This window comes from Solea senegalensis, linkage group LG4 (genome assembly GCF_019176455.1).
Source record: "Solea senegalensis isolate Sse05_10M linkage group LG4, IFAPA_SoseM_1, whole genome shotgun sequence".
Classification (NCBI taxonomy): Eukaryota; Metazoa; Chordata; class Actinopteri; order Pleuronectiformes; family Soleidae; genus Solea; species Solea senegalensis.
The window spans coordinates 4,280,793-4,306,230 of NC_058024.1; the positions used below are offsets into that span (position 1 = coordinate 4,280,793).

Here is a 25,438-nt window from a genome sequence, read left to right on the forward strand (position 1 = left end):
TATTAGGGCTGTCAAAGTTAACATGTTCCTTGTTGTGATTAATACAGCCGTGATTAACGCGATGTTTGTTTACTTCTGGTGTGCACTGACCTCTGACCTGACACCCGGGAATTATCTGCACAAAGCAGTCACTTTCCTGCAGTCAGTCAGACGTTACAGAGACACGAGGACAGTAGCTGAAGATAGAGAGAGGTGAGGGACTGTTGGGCAGAAGGTTTCATTTTAAGAAGCTGAGCGACTGAACCATCGCTAAAACAAAAGTTATCTGGGTGTCTCGACACAATTTTTTGACAATGACTGGAAGTTGCGATCCTTTGCTTTGACTGTCAAAAAAACAGATGCAAGACTAATTGCTGAGACATCGCCAACGACTGGAAAGTAAGTGGCAAATGAACCACTCTGGACACCGATAGTGCCTGTAATTTGATGGCAGCTGCCAGGAGACTTCCGTTTCAACAACTACCTGACTGTGTTTTAGCTCCCTCTCTCTGGAACTGATGTCCAGCCACCAAACTCCATATCTTCATCCTCTTCATCGACCTGACAAGATTATGCCACATAGCTGAAGCAGAAACTGTTACCAAGTCCTAACCCAGGAAAGAATAACACAATCGCCCTAACATTCAACATCTTTAAAATAATGGAGAAAATGATAAATGAAAGACTAACCTATTGTATGGGAAGTAAAGGCTATATAGCTAAATACCAGAGTGGGTTTAGAAAAGGAAGATGTACTGTGGACCCAGTAATATGCTTTTTGAGATAAAGAATAATAAATAAAGTTAGAGTAAGTTCATGATTATCATGATAAATTATATTTATAATGGAATTCATTTGCAGAGGTACAAGGGGCTATTATGAAAATAGAAGGGTGGGCATATAAATGGGGCCTTAAATTCTAATAATTGTTAATAAGACAAAGACGATGATATTTACAAATAAAATAATTAATGATGGAGTAAAACTGGAATTATACAATCAGGAATTGGAGAGAGTCAAATACTCAGGGATATGGTTTGATGAAAAAGTCACATGGAAGGTACTTATTCAGAAATTAATCGACAAATGTAAGAAAATATTGAACATAATGAGATGGTTAGAGGGAACGGGGAGCAGATAGAAAGGCTTTAAGGGCCATATATATGTATATACAGTATATATATACATATATACATATATGTATATATACACACACACATACATTTTAAAAATACATATATTTTACAGTATAGCTCATTTTAATCCACACTCCACACCAGATGGTGGCGGTAATGCACCAAATCGTTGTTTGCTCGAAGAAGCAGAAGATGAAGATGATGAAGAAGAAGAAGAAGATGGACGTTTGAACAGAATGGCGGGGACGGCGCAGAGAAATGTGTTGTTTTACTGCGCATTAGCAGCCTGAACTGCCGCAGTTTTTTTTTTAAACTAGGTTAAAAGACATGAATTAGACGGACGTGACTAGGAATGTTTCTGTGCTGTAAACGAACGTCTTTGTTTGGTAAGTAAGCTGATAATGGCCAATGTTTGTCTGCTATTTAGCTAATGCTAATTTGTGTAACGTTATTGTTACAGCTGTAGCTTAGCACATTTGGTTTAGTTAATTTAACGACACAAAGATGGATGTATAGTCAGGACAAATACGCATTGGTGATAAATGATTGCCTCGTTGTCTTATTACAGGACGATCCTTGTGATATTAAGATGCCTATCCGAGCATATTGTACAATTTGCTCTGACTTCTTCGATCACTCCAAAGATGTCGCTGCCATACACTGCGGACACACGTTCCACTATCAATGGTGAGTAAAATGTGTGTAAACTGTGCTCACATTTCTGAAACGTTTTAGCAGCTGCTTACTCTGTTGTCTCCTCTCAGCCTGCTCCAGTGGTTTCAGACAGCTCCCAGTAAAACCTGTCCACAGTGCAGGAAACAGGTAGAGTAACTCATCATGCAATCATACTCTGACCCACTCTGTCAGAGGAAGGAAATGCACAAGTCTTGAATATGTGGTGCTCTGTGTGCAGGTCAGCACCAGACACATTATCACCAAGCTGTACTTTGACATTGGTGTAGAGGAGGAGGGTACGGTGGACCCGGAAAGTTTGCAGGTATTTAAATTACCTGTAAAAAAAAGAGAGAACATTTTCTGGATAAAGGATGGAAAGAGCATATTCTATACATAAGGATTCCTTTACATTGTCTCATCTTCTTCTGTCACTCATTCTTTTATCCTTAGAATGAGCTTGATCAAATGAAGGCTCGGCTAAGCTCTAAAGGTAAGAACCCACATTATCTAATGATGGCCCTTGATTTTTGAGAGTCAACAGATGGGTTAGGCGGTAGTCACATTTCTAATACCACAAAAACCTTCTCCATATTTTTAGATGGTGTGCAACATTACCGGCACTATGTCATAGCGCTCAGATGGAGTGTTTAAAGAAATAAAAGTTAAGTTTAACCCAGAGTGGAGTCATCCTAATATGGGAGGTGTTGCCCCCACTGCATGTCCTTCCACTCCGATTTGTGCACTGACTCACTTTCAATTCCTGCCTTTATTGACTTGTTGGACAGACACTCTCTTATTTTGGTATTATATCATGTATATTCAACGTTATATAATGACACCTTATGTACGCATACTGCAGAGCCGAGTTGCTGTCTTATGGGTATTTTTAGATACCACTGATATTAATATACTCTTGCCTAACCTTAGTAAACACTCTGTCTCCTTATCTAGAGCAAGAATGGTGGGACAAACAGAAAGTGATGGACAGTTTGAAGGAGATGGTGGATAAGCAGAGGAGAGATCTGGATAATGGAAGAAAGGAGATAATGGAAAAGGAGATGTTGTGCTCTGCTCTCAGAGTAGGTTGCCTGTTTATCTTTGTCTGAGAGCGTTTTTTACACCGACTCACATTGTCTCTGTTATTCTTATTCATTTGTATAAACCTCTCACAGAAGCAGATGATGTATCTAGAGACACAAAAGAATGACAGTCAGGCTGCCAAGGAGGAGATCCAGAGACTCAGAACTAAAATGAAGACTTTTGAAAGGTATCTGCAATCACATTATCATTCATGCTGACAAGGCCACTTTTACTAGTCACAAAGCTGACTTTGCTTCATATGTGAAAACTGTTTGAATGATCTTGACTATGTCAATATTATAAAATTGACTATTTGTTTTGTTTTTATACTAAAGGAAAGTCATTCTGTACAGTAAGTCAGTTAGTTGTAAGTTTATTGTCCCCTTGTTTTCACATTTTCTGTATATTTGCATGTCTCACTTTGCAAAAGTTACAGCAGAAAAATATATCGGACATGAAAAGATCAGACACAAAAGAAAAACACATAACAAACCTTACATAGATGGCTTTGTTTTGGTGTAAGGTGGAGATGGCTGAAGGTGTTCGGCTCCTGCTGAAGCTGTTTTTATTGCATTTCGTACTTTTAAATCTCCTTCATGATGGTAGGAGATAGAAATGACGACTGAGCGTGTGGTGGCCTAACACTGCTTCTTTTCTGTCAGCATGGATACCCTGTTACAGGGTCACAGGGCAGAAGTGGAGTCCATGATCAGAGATATGGGTGTCGGCCATGCGGCAGTGGAACAGCTCTCCATCTACTGCGTCTCACTCAAAAAGTAAGAGTTCAGTCCTGTTTAATTATGCGCCAAAGGTATTTTCACACATTTGGAAATTGTTTGGAGAATTGGTTCAAGACTTCCTTGGAGTTTACTTTTCACACATTATTATTATTATTATTATTATTATTATTATTATTATTATTAGTATTACTACTACACCAATAATAATAGTATCAGATCTGGGCTAGATCACAGTGGCTAATTGCCAAAAACGTGTTTTTTAAAGAAAAAAAGAAAGTAAAACAATTTATTATAAAATAAAATAGAATGATTGTCAATGATGTGAAGGTTCTCAAATAAAAAAATAAGTGCAATAAAATAAAGGTCAATTAAAGTGCAGTAGAGCTGAAACGATTAATATGAATCGACTATTAATCGATTACTAAATTAATCTTTTTTTCATGATTAAAACAAGATTTCCGATTGTTTAAGCTTCTTAAATGTGAATATTTTCTTAATGTCTTTGCTCTGGATATCAAAGAAATCATTAAATGTCAATCATTTTGGTTTGTGGACAAGACAAGACATTTGAGAACATCTTCATTTCCAAGTTAAAGAACACTGATCAACATTTTTTAAGGTTTTCTGACATTTAATGAATCAAATGATTAATCGAGAAAATAATCGACAGATTCATCGATTATGAAAATAATCGACAGATTCATCGATTATGAAAATAGTGGTTAGTTGCAGCTCTATAGTGCAGCATGTAAAAAAAATACTTGTTTACCAACTACTGCATTAAAATTTTGCCTATGGCTGTTTCAGTCCATGTTTGTCACTGGTCCACTCTTTCATTACTCACTTGTCTAATCAGTGTGAGACTTACTGCCCTTTCTTTTTAAATTTGCTCTCTCCACTACATGAAGCGTGACGTGAGCACGCCCCCTCACTGCTCCACTCCCCTCTCCCTCGCCCACTTCTCAGCTTACTTGTTGACATTTTTCAAAATCAGGCATTGGGTGGAGTTGGCTGCAGGAGAGGGGGTTTACGTTTGTTTTAATGTCATGTGATAATGCCATATGAGTACAATGAGAGAGATTGGTTGACACTGCATCTGGTATGATAAGATAATGTAACCATGATATTGCAGTTAGTGTGACAACAGGAGCAGGATTTAAATGTATATGGTCTTTTTTTCTAGTTCTAGTACTGTGGATCAACTGGAGACTTGTGACAGACTTACTGGAACACCATGATCACTGTAATAGTCCAGTCTAGGGTTAGGGTTACAATTTTTATTTACAACATAATACACATTAGAAACATCCTTAAATGACAGGATGACCCACAGTCCAAATACATGCAATATGGGGATTAGGTAAATGAGACACTCTAAACTGATAGTTGGTGTGAGAGTGAATGGTTGTTTGTCTCTATGTGTGTCCCTGTGATGGACTGGTGAACTGTCTGACTATCGCCCAGCCGAGATTGGCACAGCACCCCGCGACCCTCATGGTGGAGGATGATGCGGTAGAAAATGGATGAGATGGATGCAAAGAATCTAACAGAGTTGATGGTTTAAATAATGATACATTGATGTTGGCTTTGGGGAGGTCTGTGAATGAGAAATGGTGTAAATAAATACCACAGATTTAACGATGCCTCGGTTCCACAGTTCGGAGCTGAGAGAAGTAATTCTGGGAGAGAGTTTGGGACACATAACTAACGGGTTTTAAACCACAAACATGCATGCATGTGTTATATTATAAAGTCTGAACAATAAAACCGCTGCGGATCAGTATGTCACATGGCTATCACAAGTTACATAGATTTGTAACCATTCGCTTTTTGAAAAATACAACTGTAAAGTCGCTAAATATGCACATGGAAACGGCACAAAAAGTAAACAAACAGACCATATGTGGCTTCAGTGCGTCGCTTCTCTCTCTGGTAAAGTTCCTTGTGTGTGTACACACTCATTGTGTGTGTTCAATTTCCCTCACTCTCTGTGACTAAAACAGCTGAACCTGCCAGAAAATGGTGTTTTTATTGTTCACACTTGTTAAAATAACACATGCATGTATGTTTGTGGTTCGAATCCTGTTAGTTATGTGTTCCAAACTCTCCCAGAACTACTTTTCTCTGAACTGGAGCCTCGTTAAATGATTTAACAACGTTGCATCCGCTCTACTTCTGGGTTCTGTGTTATACAACTTAATGTTCAAAAATGCAAACAATCTCTTTAACCTTATGGGAAACCTATTGCATTTTCCATGTTTTTATATATGTGTTTATCTGCACCTCTTCCTCTTCAGAGAGTACGATAACCTGAAAGGAGGCCTGAAGTCTTCACATGACATGTGTGAGAAGCTGAAGAAAGAATTGCTCTCCTCCACCAACAAGGTACCTTTTTAAATAAATGATCACTCAGCATCCAGAGGAGCCTTTTTAATTTGTTTGTGTGCATTTGTGTTTGTTTCGTTTTAGTTACAAAAAGCTTCAGTGGAGGTGAATCAGACCAAGGAGGAGATGAAGTCACTGCAGAACGATCAGGCAAATGCTTACAAAGAGATCTCAGTAAGTGAATCCACCAAATGTTTCTTTTGTTTTGTTCTGTAGAAATCTGTTGTGCTGATGTGTTTTTTCTTTTTCTCCACAGAGTCTGAAGAAGAAAGTAGAGTTCCTTCAGAAGACGCTGAGAACGCCGACACGGACAAATGAAACCATTAATCGGCTCATCTTTGAAAGGTTTGTGTCACCACTGAACTGAAGCCTCACACTTGTGACGTGTTCATGGGCGGTGATGTGAACAGGTCTGTATTATGAAGCATATACAACAGAGCCAAGCTTTCCCTGAGTGACCTTGTTTGACAAAACCTGAAGCCTCAGTCAGAGGTAACAAGTATAACGACTGTTATCAACTTCTATCAACAATCTAGTGAAAAGCATTTGAGTAGATGGAACCATGTCCATTTAGGATGTGTGTTGTAGGTGTTGGTGGCAGATTTTGAGGCCTTCAGGACAGGGGGTGCAAACTGTTATTTCAAAAAGAAAAGGAACAACAACAACACAAACAGATGATGGAAATATGACTACACTAGTGTAAGGACAAGAAATGACGATAACAGAATAAGCCACACCCCCTTCCTATATATCTTTCAAGTTACTTCATTTCAAATGTTAAGAGGTTATTATGTCCAGTTTTGTATGTATTGTTCTGTGCGTTTTCTACATCGAATAGCTTTGCACTAGTGAAGCTACTTTAGTGGTCACTGACAAGTCAAAACATTATTAACTGGACACAATATTCCCCAACATCAACTGTCATTATTTTTGTGATGCAAGTAGTAATTTTGTTCAGGAAATACAAAATCAAATGATGAGATGACTTCCTGTACTGTAGGCCACTCATCCAATATGTCTTTGAAGTGGTATTTTATCCGGATACAAAAATGCTATTTTTTGACTGTTACATTTCTTATTTGATTGGCTGGTGCGTGGCAAGCTTCTTCTGAACTCTGCGGGAAACCCGCTTGATGCCACTTTGTCCTCAGTTAAAAAACGCGGTCCGCCTTGGTGGGAGTCGTCCTAGTTATTAATCTGCGTGAGAAAAAGGTGTGAGCGTGTGAACTGGTTGAAATGCGTGTCTTTCACGCCCAACGCGTGAGACTTAGGAGCCTTGCTAAAGTACAAAGTAGGGAGGTCACGTTTAAGAGAATTAATGTAACACTGAGGCACATGAAAAAAGATGATATGTCTGTGCCACGAGGGAGAAATGGAATGAACAGGCAAGGTGGTTGAACTGCACATTTTTGAATCTCGGATGGTGTTTCATGCTCCTGGATCTCTCAAGAATGGAGAGACCACATCCAAAGAGGCCGAGTAGTGAAGTGCACCACTTTTTGTCGTGGACAACAAGCTGAAACTGAAAATAACCTGGTCCAGACCAAGTTATGTTCGGTGTAAGTTGCTATGGTGATCTAGTCAGGTTGAAAAAGGGCCACCGTCTGATAAGGATGGTCTGTTTCCGTCAGCCCCGCCCCTCTGGAGCTGAAGCAGCCGCGCTTCCACCAAGCCAGCGATAGTGAGGACGTCGACCTCAACATGACTTACGACGTCACTACACCAGATGACACTGCCAAGAAGTCAACGAAGGTCCCATCTAAGAAGATGCGTCTTGACCCTCACTCGTAAGTTGTGTCCTACAGTATAAGAGGAAAATGGAAAGCCTTTGTTCTGTTTTTGTTTTTGTTTTTGTTCAAAATGACATTTACAGCACAAATTTGTGTTTTGAACACTTTTTATTTGTGAGTTACTGATTGTTGTCCTTTTTTAAAATGCCATACTTTTCAGGATGTCCATGTCAAAACACAATGAAAAAAGTTCATCTTTGACTAAGGTAGCTTTTTAAAGGTACATTTCAATTTTAAAAAAAATGTGCGTGTGTCATTAAATGTGTGTGTTTTTTGTTTTTTTTTAACCTTAGGTTCAACAAGAGGATGGATCTATGGATCCGTTTTTCAGGAACTCCCTCCTTTTCCGCAAAAAGACCTTTGGCAGTATGTTGGAGCCGCAGAGGAAGCCCGGAGCTGTATGTTCGATGTGCTCACATTCATGTTTGAACATGTCTTTTTCCTTTTTCCTGCTTTTGATGAAAGGCACCATTTCTCTTTTCAGGTGAGAACTGGTTATGATGGGCTAGGAGGCAGAACCAAATTCATTCAACCTGTATCCTGGTTTCTGTCATGAGGAATGTTTGCATTTCTTTATTAACTCCACCCGGGGGTTTTGGAAATGATCTGATCAGGTTTTTCCAAGTTTTGCCAGATGTATATTCCATGAGTATGATCTAGTTACTTCATCATTCATTTAACCATTGCTATTAAATGTACATATAAATACTTATCTTGACAGTGTTGGGACTAACGCAGGAAATGTCAGTAGCAGACACAGTCTAAACGTTCCTTAGTTGCTCGTCAGCCCCAGATTTACTCATTTGGCCACACTCAGCTCTGCCATTACTGTGGCTTCTGATACCTGTAACCTGATGGTTACTGGATGGAGGATAGAAACGTTGTCTTCCAGAAATGTCCCAAACAAGAGCAAAGCAAAGAGAAAACACTGGATCACTTTTTTCACATTTTTGGGGGAAAAAAACTGTCATTTCACAGTTGGAGAAGTGACATTTCCTGCTTTAGGATAGAGTGTTTTTTTTTTGTCACATATAGATTCAAGTGACTAAATTGCATTTGTGTCATACTAGTGTTGTATATTTTTGGGTTCCAAAGGATATTCCAAAAATATAAAAAAAACCAAACGGCCTCGTTCCTTAACCAAACACTCCAGTCTCCTTTAGCACAGATTCGCCCGTTGATAAAAGTGAAGAGGAAAAAGGTGACCAGGCCTCCACCCAAGATTGAAACTTGCCTGACTCTGGACAGCTTCCTCGAGTGAACTTGGAAGCGGATGCTGCAGTAAAGCGCTGACCTGACCTGGCAGTGGTTTTACTTCCTGACGGAATATTATTTAAATGAAATAAATGACCGTTTAGCAATACAAGCATATATTGTTTTTGCATGTAGATTAATATGCATTTTATTTGAATGCTGTGATTTGCCCGGACTTTTTTGTTGTCCTTTCTAGTAATTAAATGTGTGTGTTAGTGTTCCCTCAAACAGACGAATCAATTTATTTGACGGATCATAAAAGTAACTGCCTTCAGTCAGAAATGATCTTTTCTTTTTCTCTGCACTCTGTCTGCCATTATGTGGAAGTAAGGTAGCTGTTTTAAAACCTTTCGTTCTGTCAAATGTCTTAACAATGCATGTAATAAACATTTTTATTTTTTATGAACATGTGTTACAAACCATTCCTTTTGGATTTTTATTCAGAAATGTTTCACTGAGGTGTGCTGTCCTGCAGAGGGCAGTGTGAGCTGTGCTTTCTCAGTCCTGCAATTGGCAAAGTAAGCCAATCGTATGTCGATCGAATTTTATTGAAACGGTTGCACCAGAACAGGAAGTCCTCTTATACAATTAGAACGCCTTTGGTAAAACCTTTTATTTTGTGAAATATGACAGTGTTTTCTCCTGCTTAATGAGTGATGGTGGTAGCAGGAATAAGAATGTTGGGAGATGCAGATGCTTATCTGATGTTGACATGTTGCTGCCTTGGCAGACTTCATTAATACGCTATTGATTTAACGAATCAATTGAGAAACAATATGGGGAATTGCAAAAACCTTGTTTTTCCATTGTGGTACAGAAATGTTTCCAGTTTTTATTCACTGCGTTGTGAAAATGTAATTTCCTTGACGTATTTACGGTTCAACAGTGCAAAATCGGTGTCACCGTTTCAGTAAAGCCCTGGGTCATGTTGGAGGTGGAGTGGTTCTAATTCAGTCATCCATTCAATACCCACAGGAGTCGATCAGAAATAACAGGAAGTGGTAGCGCTTATTAAAAGCTACTTCATTCTAGCGCAGTCAGAAGGAAGTCATATCACATACAATCGTTCAAAACATTTATGTACAGACAAAACATATAATCCATGCAGTGCCTTTCAATGGTAAGCAACCTTTCATTGACCTAGAGGGACTCCACATACATATACATCTTCTGTAGGGCAAAGGTCACGTTTAGGTTCAACTTTCTTTGTTTTTTCCCCCTGTCCAGGGTTTCCCAAGGAGAGTTAAAAGAAATATCAGATGGGTATAAGTGAATACAACATAAGAAAAATGTAACACCCTTTCAGTCTCTGTGTAAGCAACTAAAAACATCTTAAAGGTGAGAATCTGTTCTGTTTGTGCTTCATTTCATGTGTTAGCACTGAGAAATCTGAAGTGTTTTCTGCTGGTGTTTCAATCCATAGTTAAGGACAAGGAAAAAATACTGCAAATCCTGCCAACAGGAATAAATGCTATCTTTTTGTCATGATGAAAAACAGGATCTTGCTTTGTGCAGGATTTACTGCGATCTGTCCGGCACGATCTTGGACTCTCCGTTTTGTTTGTCGTTGGACTTTTGGGACAGATGTGTGGACGCGGTAGCTGCCTGCGCCACAGCTTTGAAGCTGCGCTTCCTCTTCTGGACGTTCTGCTCCGGGTGGAAGATGATGACATACACTTTGGGAATGTAGAGCATGCCCAGGGACACAGTGGCACTCAGGCTCATGGACACCGTCAGGGTGGTGGTCTGAATGAACATCTGCAGCAGAGACAGTAGTTCTTTACACTCTCATGTGGTTAAAACTGTGGCACCAACTATCAGTTCATCAAGGCAAACACATCCATCAGCATCAAGTTAATTGATTTTCATCATAATGCAGTTCAAGTAAAACACCATAGGCTGTCACAAGGCAGTGTTTTTTATATATATCTCTAAGCACAGGAGGCTGTGGTTTTCCCCGATTAATAATGTATAACCTGGCATATGTAGTCAGGGAAGGAGGCTCTATTTATGGGCTCTGACCATGTCTACTTCCCGCTGTTCCTTCTAGTGAAAATTCAACTGTGATAATGAGAAGTGGCTTCTCCTGAGATCTGCCTCTGATAAATTATGAACTTATTATTCAGGCAGACTGTAGAGGTCATAAATAAATGAAGCCATGTGTGTCATAAATAAGATATATTTGTACCATGAATAAGTCATTATTTGTACACTATCCTGAGCAACAGCACATCATGGTATCTCACAGTCGCATGAAATAACACACGAGTGTGTCCACACGCACAAGAAAACAGTCTGGACACCATGTAATTATTTAATTTGGACACGTTTGATCTCGGTTCATTAAGCTTTATTTTGTTGTGTTTATCTCAGTGACCTCTTCATTTCCACATAAAAGGGGCTTCGATGATTTAAAGGTGTTTTATGCTTTGCCTGCGGTGAGCGGAAACACTGGCTCAGAGTCAGTGTATGTTGCGCACGTATAGGTTACGTGCGCCTATCTAAAAGCTGACATGTGATGGGAGCATTACAGCAGCCATTATGATCCAGACAAAGGTAATAGTCTATTTTTATCTCTTTTTCCAAGCAACAATTAACTGAATGGGATGGCTAAGTCTATAGATGTTCTCCCTCTTGTCCCTTAGTTCATCTGACCTCCTTTCCATTTCCGTATCGCCGTCATTTCCATTTGAAGGAGGTGAAAACACTTTGAAAGCACCTCGGGCTCATTCACAATACCCCTTCATTCGTTCAGAGTGTATATCTTTCTTTCTTTTTTAAAAAACTTGCACCAACGTTCTTGTACTTTGTCTTGGCACAACATAGATAACTGAGTGGTCTGAAAGATTGTCATACTATTAGTAAATCTTATTCATCAGCAAGTCAAGTTTGCTTAAAGGAATACTTCACTGATTAGCATTTAGCTTTGTATTACTAGCACAGGGGTAGTATTTTTGAAAAATTATGCTTTATAACTTCAGTTTCCCCTGAGTCGAGAAATATCTTCGTTCTTTTCTTTTCTACATGTCCACCAGTCTTGGTCCTGTTAGCGTAGCTGTTAGCAAAGATTGCGGACACTGTTTACGTAGTGGGAATGAGGTCCTGTCCCCCTACAAGTGGGTCTAAGAAGTGTGGAATTAGCTTTGCAGTTTCAAGCCTCGGACCAAGGCTCTGACGGTTGAGGATAGTAGTGCGCAGGCCCAAGGACTTAGCTGAATAATGTAGCCGTCGACACCTACGAAATATAGCCTTTACAGTGACATTTTTTTACTTGTTATATGGCCTTACCAGGTCATCTTGGACCTAACCCTGACTTCACTTCTTCTCCATGCCTAACCCTAAACCCCTGTGTGCTCTTTTCCCCCGAAATAAATTGAGTTGTTTCTTGTACGTTATATACTTAGAAGCCGTCTCTTCTTCCACTTTTCTGAGATTTCTCTCAAACTCCTCTATTGTAGAGAAAACCTTGGGACTTCTAGCTTGGGGAACAGTTACCGGTGCCGGCTTTTCATTGGCAGCCGGCCCTCAGTAAGTCACTTCCGGCACCACAGCCCTGCGAGAAATCCTCAACGAGCTTGGACCAAGTGTCACTGCCGGGCACGTAACAAAGGAAAGAAGGATGATATTTCTCGACTCGGGGGAAACTGAGGTTGGGAAGCACAATTTTTCAAAAATACTGCCCCTGTTCCAGTAATACAAAGCTAAATGCTAATCAGTGAAGTATCGCTTTAATTTTAATGGAAGTGAAATTTCTATAATTCAGTTTTGTAGGCTCTAGAACGGGGGCTAGGCTCAGAGTTCTAGAAGAAGAAACCAGTAAACCATGAAGAGATGTTGAATTTCCCACCTTCTCAGTCGACTGGGCCGTGCCAAAAAAGATGGGTACGAAAGCCAGCCAGATGATGCAGGTTGTGTACATGGTGAAGCCAATGGGCTTAGCCTCATTGAAGGTCTCAGGAACTCCTCTACTCTTGATGGCATACACCGTGCAAGTAATCATCAGAACAATACTGTAGCTCAGACATAAGATGAGGGACAGGTCAGACATGTCACACTTGAGGACTCCACGGGCAAACTCTGGGTTTGGAGGTTTCTGCTCCTCGTAGTCGATGATGGTGTGGGGGGGCATTACACCAAACCAGATAAACACCCCAAGTAACTGTGAAGAGAAGAGTATGTAAGTGTGCAACAACATTTCAGGTTGGAGGAACAAAAAAGCCCACTGACCTGTACAGAGATGAGTATAAAGGTGATAATAAGCTGAGAGGTAGGGCTGATGAATTTTGGGGGCGTGACCGACTTCTTCCCCTGTTCAAAGATGCGGTAGATCCGGTTGGTCTTGGTAAGCATGGCAGAGTAGCTGATGCACATGCCCAGCCCCAACAGCAGCCGGCGGAAGGCACACACGGCCACACTGGGCTCAGCTATCATGAGGAAGGTGATGAGGTAGATGAGGAAGATGCCCGTTAGCAACACATAGCTAAGCTCTCTGCCAGAGGCCCGAACAATGGGTGTGTCATTGAAGCGGATGAAGGTGGCGATGACTCCGGTAGTGGCCAGGATGCCCAGGATGGCCAGGAAGACCGGAATGATGGCCCAGGGAGAGCTCCACTCTAGCTTGATGATGGGTGTGGGCCGGCAGCCTGTGCGGTTCTTCAAGGGCCTCATGTTAAAGGGACACATGTCACAGGAGAACTCATCCAGGAGATACTGATAGCCATCGCAGAGCTCACAGTGCCAGCAGCAGGGAACACCCTTCACCATCTTCTTCCTCTCACCAGACTCGCAGGGAAAACTGCACACCGACTCTGGGATCTTCTGGTCACCACCTGACCACTGCATCTCCTCTGGCTGTAGGGTGGATGTACAAACACACACACACACAAGCATTTCCTTCAGCATTCCCTTGAAGTGAAGCACATTTTTCACATTAGGAAAACACGTTTTCTTGTTATCTGAAAAGAATGATAACACTTATACCTTTATGTTTTAGCTTAAGTGATAAATATCACACTAAGAACTTAGTTTGAATATTATAAATGAGAAAAATGTTCCCCAGGCTCTTGCTCATTCCATAAAGATCCTCTCCTGGGTCAAATCACATATAATACATCCATAATCCTTACAACCACAATGTGACTTGTGGGTTTAATATGCAATAACAGGCTGCTGGCTGTAGCTAGATAATCAGCTACTCAGCATCAGTGTTTCATTATTAAACAATGTGCAATACAGTAAATACATTTGTGAGCGAAACTGGGTTGTGCTCAAACGGAATTAAATATATTTACATTGAGTCGGAGGTGGTTTGTCCATTGACCAATAATCTTGTAGCCTGGATTGCTGACGTTGGACAGTTGGTACTGAAAGATGTCATATCGTCCCGGAGCATCTCCGTTCTCATTGAACATGACTCCAGTCCCTGCACTGCCTGTTTGTGGAAGACAAAGTTAAATGACCTGTTCCCTGTCAAAAGCAATCAAGTGAGTCAGAGGAGATCTGCATTATCTAACATGAAAATATGAACCACCCCCAACTCACTTTTCTAAAAGCTGGTGCTCTTTTATGAAGCCTCTGCATTCAGTGCATTCTGCTCTGCTGCCCTAACAAGATGCAATCTCCCTCTCAGGTCCCTGCAGGCACTCTATCACAAAATCTTCTATACAAGCCAAGGCCATACAGCAAGAGGAGACCAGTAAGTATGATGCTTTCATAGTTTTTTTTTTTTATGAAAGGAGTGGGTAAAATAAGAGTAGGTGGTAAAAGGAAGCCGCCCTAGGGAGGATATATGCTCTGAAGAAGCGAGGTACATTAGCAGGAAGACCTTCGTTTTCAAGTTGACCTGTCCTATTCTTCTCTACCATCTGCACTGACATAGAGCAGCAGTGGCAAAGTGAAGGTTCAGCCAACATACATTTTAAACTCATGATTTCGTATTTAGTTTAATTGAAATGCATTTTTTTTTTTTTATTAAAAATGAAATAATCACAGACAAAATGTTCAATGCTCACCATTGAAGTTGACTGCACGGATATATTGCAAGAGCATCCGACCTTCTACAGGGTCCATCTTCTCACACACACCCATGGAGCCGGGGCAGAGGTCCAGGTGCATGTTGTGTACGGCGTGGGCCATGGCATACACAGCATCGATCACAAACTGCACCTTGCCCTCCTGTTCATACTGCGAGTCTCGACTGATTCTTTCTTTGCCTGGCAAACGACCCAAAGTGTCACACAAGGCAAACATTTAAATGTTCCTTTTAATTCTTTGTATCGTACCTGTACATTTTCTTCTGTCCGACTCATACTTTATACCAGGACGGGTCAGTTTGCACTTGAAGTCATCCTCCCAGAACTCTGCAAACCAGATGTTTCTCCTGTTGTTTTCTAGAGATCTCGACGTGAAGTACTGGTCAAACCCTAAATTGTTTCACAAACCTCTTTATTGTTATTTAATCAACATGTCAAACACATTAAATATGGCTATGACTTGGCCAGACCTGGAACTATCACTATCAGACACAACAACAAGTTGCCCTACCATCAATAGAGGCTCTTTTTGGAAGGATGGTGACAGCGCCCTCCGCCACCTCCTCCTGATCTTGAATCGGGGAGTTTTTGGCCCCCCAACTGTCGGAGCCCACAAACAGGAAGTGTCCTGTCAGGTTGGCCTTTTTGGCAGCCTGCAATACTCGCCTGGAAGAGGACAGAACATACTTTACACAGACACTCTGTCTTAGATTCATGTGTGATGACCAAACAGAAGACGTGATGATCGTCTAATGTGGCACGGAGCAGAGATTCACTCACTTGATGTCATCCTCATTGGCAAAGATTATGACGCCGCGAGCGTTGGACGTTTCCATGAGTCTCTTGATGATCTTTTCAAACTCGCCTGGTCTGGGCTCTCTGGGAATCTTTATGGACTGTGCGATACATAACCCTCCTGTCGCAGACACATTAGAAATCTGATGACATTGATGTACAAATACCCTCAACATTTTAAGCCTATTTCTCAATGTTTGACAGTGGAAATGCAAATAATTGCAAAATCTACCGTAGGCCTACTGAACCAAAATCCACTGATTCAAACACATGCTATTCATGTCTCATTGAATGGGTCCCCCTGCCATGTTTGCAGCTTTATATAACAGAGGTTATTCTGTGGTGGAGCTAAATGCTCATTCCAATAGATACATTGGAATTTTGATTGTGTCACAGAATGAAACACAAGTTTGAAGTCTGAGTCCGTCGTCTGTTTCTGAATCTTATTTTGTTGTATGCGATTCGTTGTTGTTGTTGTGCCATTTTACTCAAAACAACAGATGTTTGTCTCTACGTAAAGTGAGGATTTATTCGCTGTGGACCATGAAGATTTGCTATCTAGTTTTTACTGGAATATTTCAGCCTGAAAACAATGATATAACGTGATTACAGATAAGATGCTGGTTTTATGAACTCCTCTTTGTAAGCTATTGATGTGCAGTATACAATATGTTATGGAATTTTTGAAATGTGAGACCTTATAACATCATTTGAGCTTTTAAACCTATTGATTTCTCTTTTGTCCTGTTAGTCCTTGTGTATTAAACGACGTGTTGTCTGTTGCAGTCTTGATGACTGAAACAGTCCTTCTTGTCTGAACTGTGTAATCACAAACATAGATTTGGACGCCCAACCTGCTTCTCTGGATATCTGGAGGAAGGCGTCGACGCCGCTCTCCCCATAATTGCCCTCGGAGGCCAGCGTGGACACGTAGTTCCAGCCCATGGCTTTGACGATGTCAACCATGGCTTGGGCTTGGTAGGAGTCAGGAGGCACCACACGGGAGAAGAATTCGTAGCGACTATTATCACTCAGCTCTGGAGCAGTGGAGGCGTAGCTGATCTGGGGGATCTGTGCAGGTCAATGTTGATTATTAGACCAATAACAAATCCATAGTAAAGAAAAAAGAAAAGACAAATGAATGAAAACCTTGTCAAAAGATGATTCACAGAACAATGTCTACATGGATGCCTGTCCTGCAACTCTTAACAAGTCAGAGTGCATTCAAATCCCACAATTGGACTATCATAGGGGAGATGATCTCTTAACAGCCTGTGTTATCAGTGATTCTCAGTACAGAGTGATCACCACGGTGCTGTCTGCTCAGACTACAAGCCACAGCACAGTGAAATACAGATGGTAGGAAGTGCAAAAGGCATTTGTTTGGGGGGAAAATGAATGAGAAGATTAATTTACTGCTGTGCTACTTCTTTAATGACACAGTTTATGTGGACAGTTTTAACCCTGACCCTGTTAATGCCATTCCCTCTGCATGGCTTAATGTTAGCCCCCCTGGAGGGTATGCAGAGGAAAAGGTAGACACAAGGGGTAGTAAAGGGAGAAGGAGAGAGGAGTGAGAGAACCATTTCACAGATTATCTGGAAGGATTAGAGGGTTTTAGTCAAATTATGTTAAGCACAGAGGGAGAGACAGAGATCAGGAGAGTAGAAAAAGGTCAGCGTTTCTAAGATGAAAGCCATACAATATATTTGATTCTGATTGCCACATGCTGCTTAAATTTGCTTCTGTGTGTGTATAATATTACATCTATTATAATATTAAATGTTACATTTACTACACAAGTTACAGAGCACACCTTTAACCAGGGCTGAAGTTTCTCCACAGCAGAACTCTTCTTCAGTGACCACGAGAGTATTTGACAGGAAAGGGATTCAAACGTTTGCATATAAATTTTGCCTTAGCCGAGACGACAAGTAATCCTCTCTCAATTAATACCACACAGGCATCGGCACTGACTCACTCTCTGCAATCAATGAGACGTATCAGTAATGCAGGAAGTATCCTGTTCCTGTCCAGTCCCATCTTCATTTACTGTCACTTACTCTGAGAGCAAGTCGTGGAGCAGAGCCATGGAAATGTGATTCTAATGATCAATTATGTTGTAATTAAACTTTACATGTCATCACTGAACACAAGCTCTGTTTTCAGATGCATGTGTTTTTTTTAATAGTAATCAGCAAGATAGAATTAGGGAAATATCAATGGTGAAACAGTGATGATAGTAATAATATTACTACTACTACTAATATTACTACTACTACTAATAATAACAATAATAATAATATTACTAACAACAACTACTACTACTATTACTAATAATAATATTACTACTACTAATAATAACAATAATAATAATAATATTACTAACAACTACTACTACTACTACTACTACTACTAATAATAATAATAATATTACTACAACAACTACTACTACTACTAACAAAAATAATAATAATAATAACATTACTACTACTACTAATACTACTAATAAAAATAACACTACTACTACTAATAATAATAGTGAAATATCAAGATGTTCAGGAAGGTTAAATTAACATTATTTAAGTATTTTATTATTTTCTAAGTTGTGTCATTGTATTGTTGTGTATTTGAAAAGTAAATTGATATATTGAATTATAATGAGTTTAAGTTGTAACTACAAATTTCAATCAATTTCTCTTTTCCATCAATGATCTGAATTGGTTGAAGGCCGTTCATTTCAACAAAGAGGACAAAAATGTCATGGAATTTCATTGAACAGCAGTAAAAAATGACAAAAGCAGCCGAACATCTGACTTTAGAAGCTAAATGAACACTTTGTCGGTGGGTTGATTCACCCGTTAAATATTGCAGTGACAATAATCGGAACGATTCCTCGAATTAAACCAGCTGAAATGTAAAACATATAAACTCCATGCATGAAATAATCCAGAGCTCGTGTTCACTTAGTGTGTGTGTGTGTGTAGTAATAACAATGTCACTGATAGATACAGTGAAACACACCCCGCTGTGGTTAAGAGCAGATGTTTCTGTGAGTGTAGACGCTGGAAGTCTGGACAGTGCGAGGAAATGCAGCATTTAGCTAAATCTGCCCCACAGTGGCCACAAGTTGCTAGAACCAATGTCATCCACCATCCTGCTGATGCTCTATTTACAGCCCGGGGTCCTGAGCTGTTGAGAGGGGCTTAGCAGAGGTCGGGATCTATAATTCTGTAGGTAACATCTGCCTTGAGTGCAAGCTTCCCCTCCTTGGCTTTCAGCGTCCTTTCATAAAGAATGCAACAACAAAGATTTCCCTGGCGAGCAGAAATACATTTAAATGTAAAGTTAATCTCGCCAACAGGACTCCGATACGTGCTGATTTTAAGATATATTATCTGTAGTGCTGGCAGACTGTGTTAGTAAGTCAATGGGAACATGACATAATATGGGATTTACACAGACTCAGTGTCATCAATGACCAAAGGTCAGTCGTCTGTTCTAGAAACAATTACACACTACATTAAACATTTAATGGATTATGATGCAGATGCACCTGGATTCATGATAGAGTTAAGTGAAGTTATCAAATTATTATTTTACCAAGTGTTTATAACCTTTTCTGGCATAAACACTGGCCAATAGCCCACTGCTCCTAATCAACTTTACTCTTTACTGTTGGTTGTGTTTGTTAGATTAATGTGAGGCTGTCCAAATGACAATAAACAACAAAAGGTCCCAGGTTCACGTTACTTCCCGGAACTGAATGAGGATCCATCCATCAAAGAGTTGGAGTTTGAATTCAAGGCTCCTCTACTCTACATGCTGATATAGCCCACGAGCAAGGCACTTCATTTCAAACAGCTCCTGGCAGCCATGTTGACAGCATTGTATTTAGTAGAAAATACTCTACCTTTATGTGCTGTATGAATAAATGGCCTGAAGATTCTTTTTTTAACCTGTTCTGTCCACTACCCAGGACATGTAGTGTGATTGACTGCATGTGCACAGGAAGAGTCTGTGATACTCAGCCTGTAGTTGATTATTTTTATTCTTATTTATTTATTTATTTATTTATTTATTTATTTATTTATTTATTTATTTATTTATTTATTTATTTATTTATTCATTCATTTATTTATTCATTCATTTATTTATTTTTTATTCATGTATTTATTTATTTGATGACTATTTGATGTGGGTAACCAGACCGGACAGGGGGGATGGGGAGTGGACAGACAGGAGGGAGGAAAGACGGAGGAGTGGGAGAGAGAGAGCGAGAAAGGCAAGGACATAACACACATAAACAGTAATGACACTGATATTCATTTGTATAGTAAGCACAGTAATCGTTAACTACCACATTAACAAAAGGTAACCTAGTAGCACTTTCAGTGGTCATCAATCCTAAATATAGAGACGTTAAGGTAGTCAGATGTTGTGTGCTGTGTGTGGACACATGTTTTTAGCTGCTAACCGACAAGATCTTACCTCATGTTTATGACATTAAACATTTTAGGGTACTTCTAATGTATCCCTTAATGCAGGGGTCTCAAAGGCAAAATGACCTGGGGGCCACATGAGCTTCAAGAGGGAAAAGTAGGAGTGGACGATATTATCTTAAGACTATATCACAATATTACAATCGTGATACAGCAACAGCAATTCATTTTACACAATTTCAAATGAAAGGTTTTTGTTTTGATGTGTAACGTTATATGACTCACAACAGGAAACAGAGTTATTATGATGCAAAATGAATCTGTAAATGTCAAAAACAAAGGACCACATGTGACCTCTGACCTCAGTGATATCCTTAAGTCTCTGAAAGGATTTGAAAAATATTGCTCAACTTAATACTGACTTTTCAACAAAATAAAATCATGAAACCCAACATGCTGCCCTGCCAATGTTTAATGAGGAAAGTTGGTGAAACATAACTCACTGCAAACAGTCGGAGCACATTGGCCACCATGATGGACACTGAGCTGCCAGACGCCCCGATCACTCCGAGCACCCTCTCTGGTTTGGGGATGATGGGAGGTTCTCCGTTTGAGCAGCGGACGTCAGAGGTGTCTTTCTGGATGAGGGCTTGGACAAATGTGAGGGACTGCTCTAGGGCATATGTATCTCTGGAGCAGGTGTCCAGGATTCGGGCCCCCAGAGTGATGTTAGGCAGCAGGTCTGGGTCACTGTTGATCTGGTCCAGTGCGTACAGCATGGCCTCCAGGCGGTGGATCCCCTTCTCTCTTTTAACTTCACCGCAGGGAACCCCGGCAGGCCCTCGAGAGTGCACCGGGAAAAGCCCGCCCAGAGTGACGTCACCCTCGATTTTGATGGACTGGGGCTGGGTGCCTTGTTGCGCCCATGATCTTGGGCTGATACCCAAGAGCAGCACCCACAGCAGTCCAGACCAGGTCCTGGATCCAGACAGTGAAATGACCCAAGAGCACTGATGGGACAAGCACGCCTCTGATGTCATGATGAGCAGCAGAGGTACCGACAGCACCGGGCCACTCCCTCTACCCTTGACACCTGAGGACAGTCAGAGTGGCTTTCAGGGTCTATTGATCACAATTGATTCAGTTTTTCACCAAGAACACATCCATGTTGCTATTCTGGATTCTTCCTTCTTCACTTACTTTACTTCTTTGGTCTGAAGATACTTGACAATTAAGTAACTTTAAACATGAAGGCTTTGTATATATTTGGATTATTTCAAAGATGAAGAAAGAAAGTCTGTCTTATTCAGACAGAAACAGAACTTTCCCTATAACATCTTTTTTGTTCTCATTCTTAAAGAGGTATACGATCACAAAAAAACAGAGACAGAATGAACCAAAGAAAAGAAACGTTATCATAAAGCAAATGACTAAACAATCTCCAAACACAAGAAGAGGAAGAAGGACAAGAGAGAGGTCATCATTTTTTTATCATTATTATTTTCCCAAAGTAGCATAATTGTTTATATACACCAATATATGCAAGGGTGGTGTTTTGAGATTAGTTTTTTTTTTGCAAAAAATAGCGTTTGGATTCTCTTTAACTGATTTTTGGGCATACAGCGGCTTAATTGGTTTGACCCTTGTGTCAATGTATAACCTGATAGTGTAACTATAGCTCTGCCACTGATGATGTCAAAGCTAAATATTATTTCCTGAGGCAACACAGTGAGCTGAAGCAATTAGACCTTTTTGTTTGTTAAACTGCACCTGTATTCTGACATCTGTATTCTGACATCTGTATTCTGACATCCCCTTTTGTGGAATTACATCAGAACTAAAAAAAACAAGAAAACACAAAATAGAGGATACGCTTAAAAAGCTGTGACTGAAAAACAGATTTTATGATCGTATGGTGGCCCGGGGGTGATCATATGGAAGCTGGCAGCCGGTGATGCAAAACATAATGCATTATCTGAGCCCTCTAAGTGACGGTCACTCAGTGGTAGAAAAAAATTGTCTTTCAACTTGAAGGTTCAATTCCCGGCTCTGCTAGTGCAAGGATGTGTGCTTGTGCGAGACACTGATGTTTGAGATGTATGAGAAACCTGACGGTACTCCTGGTGAGCGGGAATGAAAGATGTCGATGCTGCACATATGCTGTATGAATGCGTGAGTGAATGGGTGAATCTGTAGTGTAAAGCAGCTTTGAGTGGTCATCAAGACTAAATACATGCCCCAACAACTATCTACATGAGGATCACTGACACAATCCACAGTAATCAAGTGACAGAAACTTTTTAAAATGACTGCACTGAAAATGTCAGCCCTCAACCCAAAGTCATTTTAGCATTATTCTCTTATTGGCCTTATAAAAAATATTAATAATGTTTTTTTCTAGCATTTTGGGATGAAATGGTATTCACTTTTTTGTTTGATTGTACTATTTTTATCCTTCTCCTGTTTTGTGATGTGTTTTACATTTTTATTTAAATGAATAACTGCCGGCTTTGGCTCATATTCTATTCTGTGTCTAACATACTAACACATTTATAATTGTGTTCTGAGTTAAGGTTACTGTATTCCAACCTTAACTCAGATGTATGATTTTCTCCACTGGATCATTAGCATTTAATTCAGAATAATTTGTAGAAAATCATCTCGAAATCTGTACAATCGTAATGTACATATACAGAAATACATTCATTCCATAAATCCACAACTGCACATAGAGGAATCCATTCATATGAAGGCACTTCTTACCTTACCATTCTTCATCGACGAGTCTTGAATTTATCCATCACATGAGCTCCTCTCCACAGGCCGTCGTCCATCGCCAGGAGTAAATCCTCTATCATCTCAAACAGCCTCTCAATAAATAACCACAACACACCAAAAACAACTGTCTGAAAGGAAACAGTTCTGATTTGACTGACTTTTGAGGCTTTAGGGTGAAGTGAAGTGGCAGAGTCAGGGAAAGTGAAGAAAAAAACATGACATTATAGCAGTGAGACTCTACAGATCACTGCCAAATCCCTTAAAAGCTCTCTCTCATTCTTTTTCCTCTGTGTGCATCTCTGTTCATGCTCTCCCCCCCCTCTCTCTCTCTCTCTCTCTCTCTCACCCCCTCTCATTCTCTCTTTCTCCCTGTTGAATCCCCTCCTCGCTTTTTCTCTCAGTGCATTTATGGACACAGATTGGGATTATCATGCAGGCATCTGTGAAGGAAGCACTACATGGACTACGCCTTTTTATTTTAATAGAAGAGCCAAAGGCAGAGCCCCCGCCAGTATGATGGAACTCTCACTTTGAGAGATTAGATGAACAGCTATTTGATGCACACAGACGCGCACATGCACACACACACACACACCAATGATGCTTCACATTCACTAGCTGTCTCACACACCTGTCACCATGGGTTAGATGGTGGAGAATATCAGATAACAAAAAAGGTTGGTGCACCACAGAATGCATATGGATTGGATTGAACTTGTTAATGATTTCTGTGAAAAGCTGCCCCGGGATCAATCTCTCAGTTATGAGCTCCAGAGTAGCATCACTATCACCAGCAAGGACTGCATCACATTCCATAATTTGGTGATATGAAAAATAAGGCACAGAACACAAAATGTAATCCCCATGCTTCTTTCCATTTTGAGCTATTTTGGAGACACGTCGGCTGGGATGCACGTATTTTGTGATAGGTTTTAGTAGTAGAAGTACTTTTTATTCATTCAGTCACTCACCTTATATTCATGTACAAACATAGTAGGTTCCTAGCTGAAGAACAGTAGTTGGGTTTGACTGAATCAAGAATGCAGCCTCTGGAAAGCAACAAAACAGATTATTTCACACATGAAAACATAAAACTAGAACCTTTGTCATCTCCTACGTCCATGGTCCATTCCTTGTGTCTGCAGAACTCACGCTGCAAGGGTCTCCTCTAGTGGCGTTCTTTTGTACTGCACTTTTGGAGCCGCTGAGCAGAGTTAGAAGATACGGAATGATGTCAGTGATCACTCATTGGGATTCTAGAGTCTCTTGGGGGCCCCTAGGCAAAAAATTCACAGGAGGGCCCCTCCAACCAGTGTTCACCCTTATATGATAAATTATCTGACACAAAAAATGTGAAATGTAAACATTGTTTTTATTTGAAAAGTGCACATTGGTATCGTCTCAAAATAAGAATATAAACATTTACAATGTGCAACTTAAGAATAGAATTCTGAAGCGCAATAAAAACATGAATTGTCTTGCTTTCTTCTCACCTCTTCCTCTTTTTTCACCACTGTCATTGCAAACTCTCCACATTGTCAATGCTGTAGCGTTGTAAAGTTGGTCAGCACTCAAGCATTTGCCTGCCTTACCCGTTGGTGAGCAGTGCCTCTACTCATTGTTAATAATTCATTAATGCTTCACATCTTCTTCAGTATTTAGCTGTGGACGACTGGACTTGCTTGAGTTGAGTTGAAGACATTTAGTGTTTCACTTCACCTCACTTGTATCCATATGATCACTGAGTAAAATGTCCTTGATAAAAAACTGTGATAATCATTAGGAGTAAGCACTGGAATTAATGTGTATGCATTTAAATGCTTAATATTCATCATTTAAATGGTAAATTGTATAAAATGTTAATATAGTAGCCCTCCATATTATTCTCTACCCTTCAGGTAGCTCTCTGTCTCAAAAAGGTGGTCAAACACAACAGTAACAACAACAATGTGTAGAAAACACAACATTAATATTCCTCGACATCTAATGTTATTCGACAACAGTCTAATACACAGTTCCTCAACAGTCTGAAGTTTGTCAGTGCAGTTCAGCGTGTCATAATCCATCTTTGCTTTGATGCTATTTCCTTTGATGTGACTTCTTTGGCTGTATAGAACTGCGGATGGCAGTACTGAACCTCTCAGTCTACAGCTTGCCAGAAATAATTAGATCAACCTTGACTTTTGTTCTCATCCATGTAACCATTGATTTACAGGCATTTAAAATACATGTCTACAGAGATGAGATGAACAGCTATTTAAGTGAAGGTCACAAATATTAACACATATCAAATGTAAAAAAACAAACAACCACCACTAACTGAGTAACTAATACCAAAAACCAAGAATCACA

General features: G+C 40.1%; 2 protein-coding genes across 2 annotated transcripts; one reads left to right on the forward strand and one right to left on the reverse strand.

The window, feature by feature from the left end:
- Positions 1-1,328: 1,328 nt before the first annotated feature.
- On the forward strand, positions 1,329-9,445 carry LOC122767987 (TRAF-interacting protein). Its single transcript, XM_044023584.1, has 16 exons — positions 1,329-1,501; positions 1,684-1,802; positions 1,880-1,937; positions 2,029-2,112; positions 2,241-2,280; positions 2,742-2,869; positions 2,963-3,057; positions 3,533-3,646; positions 5,908-5,995; positions 6,080-6,169; positions 6,252-6,340; positions 7,627-7,782; positions 7,946-7,991; positions 8,079-8,183; positions 8,270-8,320; positions 8,939-9,445. The coding sequence occupies exons 2-16, from the start codon at positions 1,705-1,707 to the stop codon at positions 9,044-9,046; spliced, it is 1,350 nt and encodes a 449-aa protein (XP_043879519.1). The 5' UTR covers positions 1,329-1,501; positions 1,684-1,704; the 3' UTR covers positions 9,047-9,445.
- Positions 9,446-9,566: 121 nt separating this feature from the next.
- grm6b (glutamate receptor, metabotropic 6b) lies at positions 9,567-23,390 on the reverse strand. The gene is made up of 11 exons (XM_044023581.1): positions 23,077-23,390; positions 20,812-21,401; positions 16,721-16,937; positions 15,852-15,987; positions 15,583-15,737; positions 15,321-15,461; positions 15,051-15,251; positions 14,331-14,470; positions 13,267-13,890; positions 12,887-13,198; positions 9,567-10,797 (listed from the first exon to the last, which is right to left on the reverse strand). Exons 1-11 carry the CDS (start codon positions 23,084-23,086, stop codon positions 10,558-10,560), a joined length of 2,766 nt encoding a protein of 921 aa, XP_043879516.1. The 5' UTR covers positions 23,087-23,390; the 3' UTR covers positions 9,567-10,557.
- Positions 23,391-25,438: the final 2,048 nt, after the last annotated feature.